Source organism: Penicillium vulpinum, assembly GCF_028829585.1.
Source record: "Penicillium vulpinum strain IBT 29486 chromosome Unknown utg000001l_segment0_segment0, whole genome shotgun sequence".
Lineage (NCBI taxonomy): Eukaryota > Fungi > Ascomycota > Eurotiomycetes > Eurotiales > Aspergillaceae > Penicillium > Penicillium vulpinum.
The window spans coordinates 4,851,005-4,868,753 of NW_026643241.1; the positions used below are offsets into that span (position 1 = coordinate 4,851,005).

Genomic DNA, 17,749 nt, shown 5'->3' on the forward strand with positions numbered 1-17,749 from the left:
GGTTTTCAGACATATTGTTGTAGTTTATCTTATTTCAGTGTTTTTGAGGTGGCCAGCTCGCTTGTCCAGCTCGTATATGAAATACGTTAACTATGACCTGTTTAACGGCAAACTGAACTCATTATTGATTGGGTGTACAATCCTGCGGTCCCGGCAGGTTTACTTAGGCCGCTATACCTAAGTGATTATATAGGAGTATTTAACCGTTAGGCCAAAAGATCATAGGGACAATCGGAATCCCCTATTGTCACTGCAGCGGTATACCCTAGACTCCGCCACAGGTGGGCGAGTTCCGGGTCACGTGCGTATTGCTTTGCTTAGCGCCACGAGGTGGCTGATATATACACTCAGGGAGGGGCAGCTGGGCAATTTTCAGCCAAATCCTAGATTGCGCCTGATTTTAGTCCATATTTGAATCTTACAACCTTTAATACTGGTTTTATGCCATTTTAACGTTTGTCCACCGAAACCACGGAGCGCCCAGGGTCACTCAAAATCTCGGTTCACCAAGCTACGAAGCATCCCGCAAAGAGAAACTACTTTATAAGAATTCTAGCGAGTATAGCGGACTCTGCCTCTGCAAGATCCTTGGTATGTCGGTAATTACAGCCCTCTATAGGGTAATGATCTAATGCAGGATCTTGAAAGAAACCTATATTGCTTGAAATACGACCTTATTAGATTCCAAACATAAGCTGGTGAAAAAATAGTTGAGACAAAGGGTAGTGGCGCAATTATCCTTCCAAGAAATGTTGGAGTCTGGATTGCCGGGGGAAAGTCAAGAGATATTGAACGAGACTGAGGGTTCGATGATTGTTGAAGAGGGTCCTGCATATATCTTGTTTGCTAAATTGACCCCTGTATAGTGTCCAAGTCGCAATTTAATTAGTCCACGATGTGGTTGTGCTCTCCATATGTACATTGTGACGCAATCTGTGACTTCGGAAATATAGTGATATTTTTCCCATCTTCGCAACTCGCTGTTGTCTATACCCTCACATATAGCAGCGCCAAATGCTGATTGTATACCGTAGAAAGACGCACCACGCAACGTAAAGTAAACGAAATCTGTAGGTGAAGCCTATCCGATTATCACACCCAGATTCGTCCACGAAAATAAGGTGATGTGAACCAAACTCCGAAATGAGATGACATTAATCGTCACGTAGGTTTACATTTCGTTCTTTGGCCTTTTGTCGGGCAGCCTTCTTTGACCATCCTGTTCGATATAGGGTATAGCTGATCGTGGATTTGGGTATAGGGGTGCCGAATTCATCCAGCAAAAATAGTTCCATCTCCTGGAGGTAAGAATTTGGCTTCTCGAGCAGATAATTGCATAAGGCTTCTAGCATTATTGGCGTGATACTGCGTGGTCGTCCAGCTTTGACGGGAGGAGCTTTGATGGTGCCGAATAGTCGCAGATTAGATCGAATTCTAAAGATTGCGCGCTTGCTGCATCCTGCAGCTCTAGCCATTTCGGAAGCAGTCAGCTTATTACTAAGAATCATATCACGAATCATTTCGAGTGTGGATTCTGCTAGGTTGGGAGCCATGATCTATCTACCAGTAGTATAGAGGATCAGTTCTTCAACAAAGGCATTGTGGTAGGATGGTAAAATTTCACTGAAGAAGAAGAGGGGTAGGAAATACGTTCCAGTACGAAGTCGTAAGCCATGACATGTAATTAAACATTCAGTTGGCTTATGTGTTTATCCGGTACTTTGAAGAACAATACCTAGAGACCGGGGTTGTTTATAGACCATACTAAGACAAGCTTAGCGTTTCTTGGCATTAGAGTTTGAAAAAAGAATAAAAGTGTGTACGTGATGACACCAATTTCCGGAAGCACTGTAGTCGTCCAGATCAGGACTAAAACGCCTCCAAGCTCCAGCTTTTGCCACTCTGCCGCATCACTGCCACGGGATGCGTTTAGGATACGATACAGGATGAATCGAAATCAGCTTCACCACTTCGGTCCTGTAGGATCTTTTCTCAAACCCTAGTCCGAAACACACTAATCTGTTTCCGGCTTAGCTCAATTGTAAGTTTCGAATCGTATTGAAAGCGCCGCCACGTGATTCTCTTTTCACATAAATTACATCCCCTAATACTATGCGAAAATACCGAAATCTCCTCTTGCCATTCCAAAGGAACAGGACGCTGGGGTAGTGTTTACATACCCCGAGATAGAGAAATGTATGAAGCAAGCTAAGCAATGAGAAACGCTGGGTAAGGTAGAAGGCTATTGAGAGACAAAGAGGTAATTTATTTTCTACTGTACCTTTTACTCATTGACTGGGAGGGAAAGGATGTCTTTGAATGTTTTGAGGGCGATCGCCGCATCGGTTGTGAAGCTTCCCATCGATTTCCGTTCGCGGCGCGACCGTCCCTCAACCTTTCGAGAGTGATGTTCCATCTGAAGCAATCTTTCAACTCAATAACGTTATTCTTGACTGCGTTCGGATTGGTCCTATTCGCGCTGTAGCATAAAAATCCTCGCTCGCTCGAAACTGAAAGTTTGTGGTGCTCTAATTTTTTTCCTAATTTCTACTTATTCTAAGGATGCCTCACTCCGCTGCTGTTAACCAGGATTCCAGTGATTCACTTCAAGTCTCACTCAACAGTCTCTCCTTGACTGATTCATTGACAGAGGCGCATGAGACTGGTATAGTCAAAAGAAGTCCTCGTGGACTGAACCCATTCGAGAAATTCCTTCGACCAGGATCGGAAGCAGCGCCGGTCGTGAACGGCAGTGCTGAACTCAACCCCTTTAAACTCTATTTTTCCCGAAACCCTTCGGTGCAATCAATTGAAGGCTTGACACGGAATACTATCCCCAGGCAGCTTTCAGCACTCCAGCAAACGCGACGATTCACACTCCAGGAGACTGATGCCCTCTATGTTCAGGCACGGCAATTTCAAGAAAAATGGAGTGTTTCGGAGGAGAGCTTCCTCAATTGGAAGAAATTACTGTCCGGTTGGATTGAGTTTCCAGCTGTGATGTTGCTCAATCCGAGTTGGTGGGATTACTTGCCATTTCAAGAGATGGTGGTTGAATCAACGACGCTCTCTTGGCTCCAAGAGACACTGGCAAAGATGCAGCTTGAGCTCGACGATGTGATCATATTTGACATATTCCCTATGCTCCCAGACGATCTTATGAAGGATGTCTAAGAGCGGATGGGACCAGCTAAACGGAAGGAATTGGCGCAAGACTCTTTTGCGCTTACAAAAGCGAGTCTCTCATTGATCCGGCCTCAGGTATTACTATCGTGCCAATGTTGTACGAAATCAAATAATGACAAGTGGGGTTTCTTTGATGATCCGCTCGCTACGCGACTCTGCTCCTCGGTGCAAGCGTCGCAGAAGGGGGAGGTGCGAGTAGTAGAGGCGGATGCCCTTCGAATTCAGGTAGTGCAGGGGATGCATCCACAGTATGTGGTACAATTTCAGCCCAGTCTGGAGAAGCATCTGGTTGGACTGTTCGCACGGGTGTTTGGTCCATTTGGAACGTGGCACTCACAACGAATGGCGATGCATGAAGCGGCGAAAGTGCTGTTAAAACTTCTAGCTTCGCTTCGGCTGCAAATACAACTTTACAGGCGCCTATGCCAACAAGGTGCGGAAATCGGAGTGGAGCAACCAGTGACGGCTAGGCGACTGAAGGAACTCGAGGCACAGCTTGCAGAGTGGGAATGCGTCTGCGTAGAGGAGTCTTTCTTTCCGGTCTAAAAAAGTCTACTTTTGGCGACGGGATCGGTGTATATTAGCTTATCATCTACCGGGTTTGTCTCTATTCTGAACTGATTCTATAGTAAGAAACCAGCTGATACAGTACGAACACTGGAGTTGGGAGGTTGACAGCCCGAACTCTTACTTAGTGAGCAGAGGGGGATCCTCCATTTGTTTCTAGAAGCTGCGAAAGCCGCACGAGCCTAATACGGTAGATTTTTATGTGGTGTCTTTGACAGCTGTACTGAAATACTGCCAAGAAAAGGAGTCAAGGATAGAGTAACTGTAATAGGCATAGCGTGTTTTGAGAGGGTTCGAGAAAGAATTTCTGTGTGCAAATGGTGAAACTGATTTCGATCCATCCTGTACCGTAAAAATTTATCAACAAGGAGATATTAAACCGCTTCGGTCCGAGTGAATACGTAAAGTAGAAAATGGCTGCCGATACTGTAACAGGGCCTTCGGAGTAGGTATTTGGCCTGCGGCTGTTAAAGCGTACTAGTGCCCCAGGCACCGATCGATATGAGCATCATGCGGGCCCTACCAGCAGTTCGCAAACATAGATTGCAGCCTACTTGACAGAGGCTTTGCCAGCGACTTACCCGCCATTCATAGGCCGTGTAAAGACCCGTGCTGTCCATCCCCCGCACATGAACTTGGGAGCTGATGAGCTAGAGCTTCCACAGCGTCCCCGTTCATGGTCTCATTGGGATTCATCTGCGATAAAAAGTGTGGGCAAGACTGGAAAAAAATATAGGCTTGGACGAGGCCCTCGGCGGACAAGGTTTGCGCTTTCTCGTCACAATTGAGTTTTCCCTGAATAAGATTCCATTCCTCAAAAGAATGACCCGCTCCTTGTCATTGAGACTTGGTTTGGATTTTCCGTTAATCTCGACCAGCGGATGGTCCAAGTCAGAGCTGATGTACATTCTATCAACACCGTTCTCCTCCAAGACTAGCTGGTCCAAAAGCTCTCCGATCGGTTGAATAGGCTGCTGTGACGATGTTCTTGTCGACCATCCAAAGGGTGGCTCTCCGTTCTGTATTAGTTGCAAAAGACAGATTGCATCAGCTTGGCGTTCATTCAAGACATAAGACCATGCGAGGGCTCTTCCAAATGGAGTAAGTAGTTCTTCTTGATGTCTTTGTCTGAAAATTTCCCATCCGGTTTCAAAGATGTGTCGTACAATGTCTCTGTGTACGATATCTCGCCGGATAATCTGACTGAGCTGGATCAGCACTCTGTAGGTTCCCCAGTCGGTCCTTAGATGAAGATATTTGGCGAAAGTTGACTCGATAAGTAGTCTTTGTGGTCTTTGTGCCTCTTGGAAAATATCGAAAATCCGGCGGCAGGCAAGTATTGAAGAAAAAAAGTCTTCAAGATCTTGCAAATTTCCGAGGATTTTTAAGAGCAGTTCAGGAGGTAGAGCAAATAGTGGAGGTATGGTGTTGATTTTAGGGACGTCAATTGTTGAATAAGCAATTGAATCTGCGGTTTTCTTGGTGTCCCTCTGAGGCGATTGCGGAAGGTTGGAGTGTATACAGGCCAAAGTTTGGCACGAACGAGCATAGGTGTTCTTAGGCATTTTGATTTTGGAATAATGGTGTGTAATGGATCGAGTCGCCTTGGGGGTGGTCGTGGGATTTAAATATCAGCATGTGAACATTGCGCCTTGCTCAGCCAAGCGCTTCGCCTCCCGATATATTGATTGGTCACTCTGATCATTAGTCAGCATCGAATAATTTGAAGTTCCTAGGAGTCCTGAGGGGAGAAATGTGTGTTATGCGTCCGAAAGACGGAGAGAAAGGGCAGAATCCTGGGTGGCCTAGGTGGGATTAGCGCCCTCCTAGGAGCTATATTGATCCGAGTTCGAGTTTGGATATCCAGAATGCGATGAGCAGCTTAATCTGATCCCCTTTCTCCCGTTCCAAGTGTGCTGCTAATGGAGATGCGAGATCTCATTTTGTTGCTATTATAATAAAACTAATGCATGGTCTAACAATCACATTTGTTGAGGTCCGCAGCTTTGAGATGGTTCCCTACTTTCTATTTGCCTTGTTTGCTGGATCAATGTTCTAGAACCCCTGGAGATGGTACGGGTCTAATACAGAAGCTATCTTTAAGTTGTTATTTACGCCTGTACTGGAATTACTGCCAAGAAATGGGTCCAGGGGCAGAAGAACCGTAGTGGGTATAGCGTGTTTCGGGACAGGGTTGGAGAAAGAATCTCCGTGTGCAAGTGGTGAAACTGATTTCGATCCATCCTGTATACCAGGCTGGAAAAGCACCAGAAGATGACGCCTGCACAAAAGATAAGCACCGACAGTGAGTCAAGAATCCCTCCCGGGGACGAGGGGAAGTGAAAGAGAAAGAAATGAATCACAAAGAGGTAAAAGTAAGAAAGGCCGAAGATGCTGATTATGGCGAGGATTGCACAGTCGCGCAGAGTGTGAGCTTGAGGTTACCGCTGGATCGGGCTGGGACCTGGAAGACGGTGCAGATGGATGGGTTGGTCTCTTGGATGTGGTCCAATCGGGTGTTTCGTCGCACCACACAGCAGGAGGTCGAGATGGCTGACACTGAATGGAAACCATCTTGACTCCAGAGTTATCATGGGGGAGTCGGGCTATTTAATTGAGAAGCAGGAGTGGAGAAGACAAAGCGGCTAGTTACGTTCACTTGGAATTGAACCACTGTACGTGTGTGTCCCCTGTCAGAATCCAATCCACGAATTTTGTCCAAGTATTTATAACTGTCAACTGTGATGGTCAATGCGTGGGTGGTTTCATTGATGGCAACATGGCCAACATGGCTGGTAGTTTAGAGAGGGTGTTTAGAGAGGGTGTTTAGAGAGGGTGTTTAGAGAGGGTGTTTAGAGAGGGTGTTTAGAGAGGGTGTTTAGAGAGGGTGTTTAGAGAGGGTGTTTAGAGAGGGTGTTTAGAGAGGGTGTTTAGAGAGGGTGTTTAGAGAGGGTGTTTAGAGAGGGTGTTTAGAGAGGGTGGTTAAATTCAGGTGGTAAACGGTTCCACCACAAATTTGGAGCGGTTGTTCATCAATACCTCGGAGCTCAGGCCGGCTTCGGAAAGACACATGTTTCAGCTGATATTAGAAATATGTTTATTTGATAATTGATTTTCCGAAATTGGTTAAGCACTTCACTTCCACAGCTCGAGCCTGCCATCATTTACGAGGTGGTTGGCTCTAGCTTTTCCCTGTTGGGATGGGAGTATTTACCCACCTATAAATTTCACGCCCATCAATTACTCATGGTTAAAGCTAGACCTCGCCACAACCGGTTCATGGGTAGGCAAAGCCCAACCGCACCCCCCAACCGCACCGCACCGCAAAACCGCATGGTTGGACCGCGGTCAACCGCAGAGAAACCGCAAATACATAAATAACCTAATTAAGCTATGCTAAGACGTATAAAAGTGTTGACTGATATCAATTTAGACACTTGTTAATAACTGTTTTGGTTTGCAAGGACTAGCATGGTAGTTCCTGGCGATATTCATATATCAGGTTAAGGAAATCTTGTTTAACTCGATTGTATTATGTAGAATCTAGATCTAGGATTATAAATTTCTCAGCTATTTGGCCTGTTTGCCAAACCGCGGTCTACCCGCAGTTAACTAAGTGCGGTTTCTGGATGTGGCCTCACGGCCCTCACCGACCGCAGTCAGGAAAATCCCAAACCTCAACCGCGTTTTCGTGGTTACCTAACCGCACCGCAGCGGTCAGACCGCGGTTGGTGCCGAGCTCTAGGGACAACTATATCACATGACGATTATGCGGAGAATCTGCTGCCCAGAGCTGGGTCGTGGATCGGCACGTACTTGGATAGCGGCCTGGTTGTCCGTGAATATGGTCACTTTGCGGGCTGGGGCTCTCGCAGTAGCGACGAGCTCTCTTATCAGGTCATCTTTAATATACCTGAGTCCGAGTAGGATGCCCTTGAGTTTAGCCGCGTAGACCGTATCCTGATCGTCAAGCCTGGCAGTCGCGTTCCCTTTAAGCATCGCAAGCTGGGCGCAGAAGAGGTCATAGGAGGGCAGCAGTGTAGGGAAAGGAGAAAGAAATGTTCAGAGGGGAAATAGGAAAGGCAAAAGCTTACAGTGCATATGTAGCAAGGAAAACACGAAGAGTAAAATGGAGATCGATCCACCCACCGGGGTAGGACGGGCTTTGCAATACGTATAGAGCATAGATGGTAATTAAGAGACATAACCAACGAGGAAATACCGGTGCAATAAAAGAAGTGAAAGGGCAGTTAATACAATGTGCCAGGATGATCCTTGCAAGGCTAGAGGAGGCGCACGAAAGATAACAAAAGCACGATAAAAGAACGTGATCAGGAATCCAACCAAAAGCCAATGAGACATAGGCTTGGCGTGAAAGTTGGCTGTGTGTGTCGCTGTGTTATTGGCAGCGTTAGAAGCCGGGGTCGCGCAGGCGCGCGGTTTGTAACCCCTTTCACTCTGTTCCATCGTTTCAGGGCAAATGAAATCCATCTATCCGTCTGTAACTAGGTGTACCTTGCAGATAACTAGGGCCTTACAACACGCCTAGGAAAGACTTTATTGCTTCTGGGGCCTCGGGTCAATTCAAGCCTATCATCTGGGCTGCGAAACAGATTTTCAAAAGCTCGGTGTTTCGAGAATTGCAATCGCGAGTTGAATCATATTTTCTATAAGTTTTCGTCATATTTCATTATCCAGCATTCGCTTGCTTGCTGCTATCCAGAGGGCAAAACTAAGAGAAGCCAATACACTCCATTTCATTTCACTGATAACACGCCCCAGCCTTGAATCATGAATAGGCAGAAAATCGTGAAATTTCCAAAATTTCCGGCATATCTGGGCATGTGGCAGCAGGATTGTCTGCTTTCGGTTGGGTAACTGATCCTGTGCCTCTACTGGACCTACCAATTCGCCGAAAGCAAAATCGGTGTAAATAAAAGCTGATTGCAAATAGCAAACTAGCACCGGAAATGCTCCCCACAATCAATCCCACACCATGGCTCGACAAGGCCCGAGATGCGCGAGAACCATCCATCGTCAATTCTTCTACTGGATTTTTCGTGGCGGTCGTAGTCGCCGGCACCGTTGTGGTTGAATCCATGAGCTGGCTTTCGGTGATCGGATTGGGCGTGCTCAAGTCTGAGTCGTCGGATTTGAGGGCGTTTCGCGTTGTTTGTGTAGGCTGATAATGACGAGAATGTTCAGTCAAATGCGAAGAAGTTTCCAGATTCCCTGTCACATAACTATTGATTTCCATTGGTTTCGACCGAGACACAGCACGTAAGGTTCCCGGAAATGTAGCTTTATCGAAGGAACCCATTGAAGTTTGGCCAGAAAGGCTTTGGAAGTCTTCTAGTGAAGATGAAGACTTCATCGAAGTAACTTCAGGCGGCTGGTGCAAAGTGGCTTGGCCTGAGGGAACATAAATGACAAATTCACTGCTTCCTGTAAAATCATGATCGGAATCAACTGATGACACTGCATCTTGTGATAAATTCGGGCCATTTTTGGCTGTTTCCACGATGTCAGCTTCAGCTAAACTGAAAGGCAACGTGCGAGAGCTCTGTTGCTCTTGAACTATTAGTCCGCTGCTCCCTAGCTCATCGTCAACCTTGAGATATCCGGTTATACCATCGTTATTTTTACTAGTAGTGCTGTTGGTGCTTGACCAAGTGACGGTAGGAGTGTCTATGTCTGTCTCTGGTGGAATCAATCGAAGCGGCGAGATCCAACTTTGGGCTGTTGGGCTTGAAAGGTGTAGCGTAGTCAATTGCAGAAAGCTTTTAGCTCTTGGAGCATTAATATCGGACGTTGTGACAGTATTAGACGAAATTCGCAGTGATTGGCTATAAAAAGATCTCAGCAACCACGCTCTTTCAAAACTAGCCAAACAGACCTTGATTGACCAACGCTTTTGGTATTAAATTCTGGGGTTCTGAATTCAACATTTACTTCTGGCATTTTTTGGGGGATAGATTTATGCTAAGAGTTTGGATTAATCTAGAACAAAATGTGGTAGTTGAAAAGTCAGCCTTTGCTAGGAAATAACGCAGACTAAATAAGCCTATTGTGGTATCCGCATTTTTCGAATCGTATGGGGTCGATGAATACTTCTGCCGGGCTTTTCGGGTTCCACTGCAATTTGTTCCAGATCTCCGTGTCTGCCATTCAATAAATTTATGTAATTTGTTGATGCCCGAACCATGAACACTACATATCCAATAAAGTCTAACATAGCGGGTGAGCGACCCCTCAAATTGCACCTTGTACTAACCAACTCGCCATTTAGCCTTCGCCCTTATAGACATGTTCCGCGCAGGTTGATTCATTGAAAAGTAGGGGTAAGATAACCATTGAGGCCTTTACTTTAATGTCAAATAATCCACACAAGTGGATGATCAGCTACACTTGGCTTTAAATGTAGCCCCAACCGGTTAGTGCTCAAAACTCTGCCTATCTGCCGCATTCGAGTTATCTACTAGTTCAGTACAAATTTATCTTCATGTTGCTTGAGGTACGCTGAAAACTTAATGAATCGCCATTTTCCGGGTTTTCATAAGGCCCGAAGTATACAAAGGCGGGGCACTGCTTTGACATGGCTTTTCGATATATATGTTTATCCAAGCCCTTATTTCTCGGCGGATGGTTCTCGTGAGAGTTGATGCCCTGCCTGCTACAGCCTATCACTATCTGGGCATTGACTCAAACCAAAGAGGAAATCCCACTGCTTAATTAGGGGTGTTACTTTCTGATGGGCTGTATCTCTCTTTTCTGTTTCAGTATTTGAAAATATTAGTTGAACTTGTTTAGGAATATCTACCGGAATAGCAGATCTCGTCGAATATTGAGGACCACGATTTGAAAAGCCCTCTGGTAGTACGTATCCCCGCAATCACAGCGGGTATTTTATCTCATCAGCTATAAGAATAGCTTCAGATGCAATGTCGAGCCAGGAATTTGGATACGCCTTTTGTTCTCACACCGTAAGACAGAGCGCTCATGCCTTTTCTGAAACCACTCATTTGGTTCATCTTCATGGTCATTTTTTCTCTGGTGAGTGGCTTTTGTTAAGCTACTGGGACTGATGAATAACCTAACTACTCTAGACATTTGGCCTTGTAATTCGCTCTGCTGAGTATAGAAGTAGTGTCAGTGACACTAAGGATATTGCGAGCTTGATCTTGGACTAATAGAATTGAAGCGACATTCGTTAGGCACTTCTCATAGTCGGTCCCAGCGATGGGAGCCCTCTGGTGCAAGCCGTGGTATGTCTCATCAGGCTCGTTTATTGAATCGTCTTATCAAAGTTATCAGCGCTTGCCATCCACCAATCTAATCGATACCACACTCAATATCGACGGCGCCACAGATCGCATTAGCTTCACGAGGGATTATTTGGTAACTTGGGTACCGGGAACATTAATTGTTCGGTTCCACTTGTTTACCTTTAAGTTGGCTAAGGTATGTAGAAATATGTACTAGGTGAAGGCCAGTGTACAAGACTAGTAGCAAGAAAACGTTTAGAAAGCATTGATGAGCCAACTACGATAATGGAGAGGACGACTCTATTGCGGGCAGTGCAGTATGTAGGCCGTACTAGGATAAATGAAATCATCCATCCATCCATGCTGTACAAATATCTGTAAAAAGCATGTTCGTCTGATATAGTGGGATTGCTCTAGGCTTCCTGGGTGGTGAACTGCGAGCCTCACGTGATAGTGCCTGAAAACGCTGGAAGATTCTAAACAACAATTTTGATGAGCCCCAAGCATAATACATGGAGAATGACTATAGATAATCTGCACTTAAAATATCGCTACCGGCGGTACACAATGTATATTAACGTATTCGTGAACGCTTGGCTGTCCACATCAATGATTTTCTACCTAACTGTTGTAATTCAGAGGGAAACATGAGGCTATATACTATACACCAAAGTCCAAGTTGATTGCCAATCAACTTTGTATCGGGATTTATTCCGATGGTGCAGCCTGGTTCCTGATCTGCACTAGCCTCATATCACAACACTCTCCGTCTTGTAGCATTTGTATATTAGTTGTAATATTGTGGAGCTCTGTGGGTCATGACCCAGTATTTACCCTGAAACGAACGAAGTGAGAGGAAGGGTTACCTTCGCCCGCAGGGATACCCTTGTTGTCAAAACTTTTATCTATGATGTTGCTGTTAGCCAAATACTGGCTTCTGATTCGCTAATATGACCCACTGTCCTCCTCTGATTCGCTACCACCTCGTTCCACGCCCTCTTCTGATTGCTGTTCTGGTTTAGTGCTGGCGGTTTTCATCGCCTTTACTGGCTCTTTCCTCCATAACCCTAACAGCTGACTACCTAACCCTTGCGTCTGTCCTTCATGCTTGCTGCTCATTTGTTGTACCCTCCAGCTTGCGGATAGGCCTCTGCAAAGCCCATAAATGGGCCGGGACCCCCGGCCCAAAGCCCAGTTCGCAGTGGGCTATGGGCTGGGCCGGGCTTCGATTATTGACTTTCACCGATGCGAGCTAGATTGTCGGCCTGCAACGGAACGTTCCAGGTCATTGAAGAGGCCTCAGCACAAAGCACAGATGCCCGGGGCTAAGCGAGTACGGGTTATCTAGTTTAGCCAGTTTAACACTGCACTATAGCTTAATCAATAAACTCTATACTGGTCAAGGGGTAAGTGATGTCTAACAGTTTCATTTGCTTCTATATTTATGCCTTGCCATCTGTATGTAATCACCAATCTACCGTCCGTTTATGGTTCAAAGACATAAGGCTCAATGAATCTTTTCATCAAATAACAAATAGCACAAATAAAAATTTAGCCCCACCCAGCCCTGTCTTATTAGGATTGATGATAAATACCAAAGAAACCGCATAGCAGGTTCTTGATTGCTGCCTATCCAACTGTTGTCATTCTGGCTATGACCATACCACCTGCAATGGTATTGATTAATCAGCACTCTATTTAGGTGACTCTTTCATGTGATTCGTGGCTGGTTGGAGGATGCACTGACCACCACATGCCCCAGCCAGGCGGATTATTGTGTCTTTACCAACACATCGCCCCGAATGCCACTAATAACAAGGGGGGAGTCAGGGTGAGAATCACCGATGAGTCGCGTGACTGCTGCACTGACAGTGAGCTAACGCTTCACTGGACTTAGTGTGAATATATTTGGATAACAGCATCTAACTTCGGACAGGGTCTCGGACAATGAAAATTAGTGGCTATGACGTCTCTTTTTGGTCTGATGACCGGCCCGATAGACATTGATTTTACAGTGTCATGTGATTCAGTGCCCAACCTTACCCGTGGTGATAATTACTTATTTACCCCTCTTAATCGCAGCGTGAATACAACAAAATCTAACCTCTGCCCTCGCAAGGTATTTCAAATTCCCGGTTATATTGAATTTGAGCTAATCTTACCCCCAGGAGCTCGATTTAGAAATGTTCTTTCGCACTCGATGGAACCTCGACGGTTAGAAGATGTAACCGATGCCGAAAGAATCCGAAAAGAGATCAAGGTATTACTACCACAAGTCACAATAATTGAAGAGGATGAAAAAGGGAATAAGAAGTACGGCGGGGATGCGCTTTTGGTGTTGATTTCTCGTATGAAAACCGCCCTCGGTATTGATGAGGTAGGCACAAATATTATTTGTTCCTTGACAGACCATATCACTAATGCAACTAGAACTGGGAAGGACGCTTGAGGTATTGGAAGAATTCTACAAAACTAAATCTTCCCAACTCGGCATACCTTATTCCAATACCGAAAGGAATTGAAGTGAACGGGTGGTTATTGAAGGAAGGATGGTTCGTACAGATCAATAGTAACCCAGTTGGGGTGGGTGCGGGTACGACTACGCTGGTCGTTGCGCCTCGCTGATATTGACCCGCGGTCCAAGCAAGAAATAAATTCGAGGAAGTTCAAATGTTATTATTATTCTGCTTCATTGTTCGTATTACTAAATGTCTCACATTACTGAAAGGCTCCTGTTCGGGGAATAAGAAGCATTCTGGTAAATGGCGTCCGAGAATCCAAGCGCGTGGTGACTATTTTCTAAGTCCCAAGAAGAACTGCCCTCTCTGGACACAAGTGAAGGACGAAATAATAAATAGTACCGGGTCTCCGGGGAATTTCCCGAGATAGCTGTGGCGGCCGCCTGGCCTAAACCCAAAGAGGGTAGTAGCGAGTGGCTGCTTAGCAAAGGATCTTGCTGCAGAAGGTCGGAAGAGTATTGTTGCGACCGGTCAGTCGACGGTGGCAGTTGAGGATCATTCGCCGAAAGACCTTGCTGCAGTATACCATCAAGTTCCCAAGCGTATTGTTGCGACCAGTCAGTCCAGGATAGTGATGGACGAGTGTGGGAGGCATGCTCATTTCTATACTCGTGTGGCTCACACCTATTATTGCCAGACACGTTCTTCGAGTAGGTTTTCCCCATACAAGAATGGATTTCTTCATTATCGATGTGTACTGTATCAACTTGCAAGTTGGATAACCCAGATTTGCTCCCTTGCTGTTGAGTGGTATTATTAGGGGAAAATTTCTGACTGAGAGTCGTGCTGGCAGGTGATGTTGCCATGTTGGATGATGAACTAGATTCGAGATCTAGCGTCCCATTCATTCCGAAACAAAGGTTCGCTATAGAAAGTTGATCGGCATGACTCTCCAATTCGAAATCGGGAATTGTTACCGCAGATGATGTTCGAATACGTGTATCCCTTAGCAACGCCGGATCGGGTATGTTGTCCCCTCGATCAAACAATAGATCAACATGTGAGCGAGGAAGTATGCTCTGTTGTGCATATTGGCCGCTGTTTAGGGGGCTACAGTTTGTATAGCCAACCCTGGAACCTACCATCTCTTCATTTGCATCTATTACAGAATCTGAACACGAACCTGGTGCCGATGGAGCAGGCGTGGTATGGATTGACCAATGTGATCCATTAAAAGTTTCAAAATAATCACCTATAAAGATCAGTCCCCGAAAAACGTAAATTTTTCGATGGTATCCTACCTTCTGGTGAGTCAGATGATACAGCCCAACAGTGCCTTTTCGACGAAGTTTCGGGTGACCCATTTTTCCGTTTCTTGTTTGGCGTGGTGTGGATTGGCGTGGTGTGGATTGGCGTGGTGTGGATTGGCGTGGTGTGGTTTGGCTCGGTATAGGTTGGCTCGGCATAGGTTGGCTCGGTGTCGTTTGCATCAGTGTTGGCTGGCATGACGAGAAGCTTTTCAAGACCAGAAAGGTCCAGTCTATTATAATCATCAAGCTCATATCCTAGGCATTCGCAAATCTTTTCGAGCCTATAATGAGAAATATTAACCAAGATGTATAAGACGCTTTGTGCGGGTGGCATACGGTACTAGATCTCTGAAAATCGTTCGTATGATGGAAGGGATTGCGAGCGGGACTGATATCGTTTGAGTATCCTCTAGAATCTCCAGCTTTGGTATCAGGTTATCGGGTTATCTCTTTACCCTGGCAAAATGAAGACGACGAGGAAACCGATGAAGATCCTTCGATAGAGCAAACGCGGTTTGAAAAGAGCGGGGAGGCCTACTGGCGTTCTTTGAGAGACGAGGCAAACATTAAGCCAATTCGTTCCACTCCTTCCCGGAACCAGCTTCATTTTTTCCTATACCGGCGGTCTCTTCTGGCTCTTAACCGCGATCCATACCACACGCAAAACAGTTGGCTCTCAGATACAGAAACCTTCACGATCTACGCACCTTTTTGGAACAGAAAGGTGCTGTTCGCTCTTCTAGAAGAAGTACAGTATGCTTCAATTAATCTTCGCAAGAATGAAATCACAATCTATCGCGGTTTTGTTGAACGGAAACAACCATTTGGGTTTCAACTATGTCGAACTCTCCTCGTCCATTGTCAACTCTGGCCTTCCCCCAAACATCAAGGATGGTATGATTGAAAACATAAAGGAATTCCTGAGTCCACAAAGCAAAGCTTGGTACAAATTTCGTGGCATTCCATACCGCCGAGGTTATCTTCTCTATGGTCCTCCTGGAACCGGAAAGTCAAGTATATGCTCTGCAATTGCGGGGCGCCTGTGGCTTGATATCTACACGATTAGCCTGAACTCTCGAAAGCTTAACGACGATATGTTGAACAAGTTCTTCCAAAGTCTTCCGAAACGTTGCATTGTGCTTTTTGAAGACGTGGACAATGCCGGAATTGGTCAAGAGGCTTCGCAAATGAAGAACACTGACACCTTCGCACACGCACAAGGCGTAATTTTATCATTTTCATCAATCAAGCCAACTATATCCCTGAGCCACAATATCGCGGTGGTCTACAGCGAATCAGAGCTCGTCTGTTATTGGACTTTTTTACTCGGAAACTAATACCACTTACTCCCCTTTTTATACCGCAATCCTCCGCCAAATTTCGTCTCTTGTTTTCATAAGATTGATTTGCGCTTCCGTTAACTCCAATTGGCTTGCGCTGCGATGAGCATTTGGCCCTTATGAAGTCTATATAATTAAATCAACTCGAAGGCGGACCGTATAACAATATTTACCCAAGTCCAAAAGGGCCTAGCTCTTCTCAGAAGAAAAGCATGCGATTAAAAAAGTCTCGGCCATTGATTCACCCCAACCGTTTATTATTACCCGATCAGCTTTCGCGAGGGGATCTCTATCCTTTACAAAGAAAATCCTGTAGGTACCCCTATCCGCGTTAGTATCAAAATTAGCCAGAGCTATACGTACCGAGGTTTCTGCGCTACGCAGGGGTTGAATTCCAAATCCATTAGCGCAATCAACAGTATAGCCCCCGTTTCTCTTGTTCACGGCCCTTAAAGGCTGGAAGGCGTGATAGATGAAGTCAGTGGGTCGTATGCCGATGTCCCGACTTATATACAATTGGAAAAGATACGTCTAGACTGCAAGAAGCGTTGCGATTTACCCGGGAAAAGCTCAATTTGCTCCACTATCCGCAGATCGAGCCCGGGCTTCCGGAGGGCACCCTTTCCCCTGAATTTAGGGGCTAAGACTGCGTTAATTGTCCTATATCGGGCAGGGACATACTGAGATAAAGTACACCCGGAAAATCGTATGTCCTTCAGTCGACTAAGCAATTTCAAATAGCCAATTTTATAGTATTGTCGTATAACGGGTAGCTATCGCTTCACGTAGCCAAATCCAATAGAGACGGTGCAGAGTAGGTAGTCTGTCGACCAGATATTATAGGAAACAAAGCCACGAGAGTGATTCTTGAAAAATTCAAGAGACAATTGTTACTTTCGCACTCTCTTTATACAAGAAAGCGGGGTAATAGACATGACAGGTCACCTGGGCATAACATCAGGCGAGTTATTAAGTGTAGTGTTGTGAGCATCAGATTGTTTCTGACGGGTCTGTATTGCAAATGGGATTACTGAGGCTGCCTCCCTGTAAACTCGAGGGTGACGGCCCCTACATTTGGCGCTAATTATGGCTCACGAGCACCAATCAATCGATATTACTGAGTGGCTTTGTTGATCATTAGGCTTCGGCGAAACCCAATCTGGGTCCAAGGCCCGCTATCCGTGCGCTGTGGATGCGAAAAGCATGGATCAGCCCCACCGAGGGCGTTTCCTCCTTGTTCAGAGCATCTGTGAAGATGAATGGCAGCGTACATGCGGCTGAGTGCGTCGAATCTCATCAGTTGAAGAGGGGAACCTTGTCATTTACCAGGTCACTGAGGTTCTTGACCTACTGTGATCAATCACAAGGCAACCCTTGGTTGACGGAGCTCTCATGACCAACAATACTGAGAAATATTGTTTCAGAGGTAGCTCTTTCTCTGAACCATCGTAATTATACAATTCGATTAATCTGACAAACCATCAACACGGACAAGACATTTATGCACAGAACGTTAGTGAGTTAAGCGGGGAACCCTGTCAGTTGGCTTGTGATAGATGCATTGGGCCCCAAACATGGATATGACAAACGATGCATGAGCGTAGGCGCAGCTATCAGGTCAC

The 17,749-nt window shown here is 45.7% G+C and overlaps 5 protein-coding genes across 5 annotated transcripts; 4 read left to right on the top strand and 1 right to left on the bottom strand.

Annotated features, from left to right (window-relative positions):
• Positions 1 to 2,562: 2,562 nt before the first annotated feature.
• Positions 2,563 to 3,174, top strand: N7479_001739 (uncharacterized protein; the record flags this gene model as incomplete). Its single annotated transcript, XM_057249436.1, has 1 exon — positions 2,563 to 3,174. The coding sequence occupies one exon, from the start codon at positions 2,563 to 2,565 to the stop codon at positions 3,172 to 3,174; it is 612 nt and encodes a 203-aa protein (XP_057113868.1).
• A 2,933-nt stretch (positions 3,175 to 6,107) lies between these two features.
• On the top strand, positions 6,108 to 6,332 carry N7479_001740 (uncharacterized protein; the record flags this gene model as incomplete). The annotated part of the gene is made up of 1 exon (XM_057249437.1): positions 6,108 to 6,332. The coding sequence occupies one exon, from the start codon at positions 6,108 to 6,110 to the stop codon at positions 6,330 to 6,332; it is 225 nt and encodes a 74-aa protein (XP_057113869.1).
• A 2,210-nt stretch (positions 6,333 to 8,542) lies between these two features.
• N7479_001741 (uncharacterized protein) lies at positions 8,543 to 9,714 on the bottom strand (the record flags this gene model as incomplete). The annotated part of the gene is made up of 2 exons (XM_057249438.1): positions 8,543 to 9,500; positions 9,650 to 9,714. 2 exons carry the CDS (start codon positions 9,712 to 9,714, stop codon positions 8,543 to 8,545), a joined length of 1,023 nt encoding a protein of 340 aa, XP_057113870.1.
• Positions 9,715 to 13,218: 3,504 nt separating this feature from the next.
• N7479_001742 (uncharacterized protein) lies at positions 13,219 to 13,643 on the top strand (the record flags this gene model as incomplete). The annotated part of the gene is made up of 2 exons (XM_057249439.1): positions 13,219 to 13,395; positions 13,449 to 13,643. 2 exons carry the CDS (start codon positions 13,219 to 13,221, stop codon positions 13,641 to 13,643), a joined length of 372 nt encoding a protein of 123 aa, XP_057113871.1.
• A 1,923-nt stretch (positions 13,644 to 15,566) lies between these two features.
• N7479_001743 (ATPase AAA-type core) lies at positions 15,567 to 16,124 on the top strand (the record flags this gene model as incomplete). Its single annotated transcript, XM_057249440.1, has 1 exon — positions 15,567 to 16,124. The coding sequence occupies one exon, from the start codon at positions 15,567 to 15,569 to the stop codon at positions 16,122 to 16,124; it is 558 nt and encodes a 185-aa protein (XP_057113872.1).
• Positions 16,125 to 17,749: the final 1,625 nt, after the last annotated feature.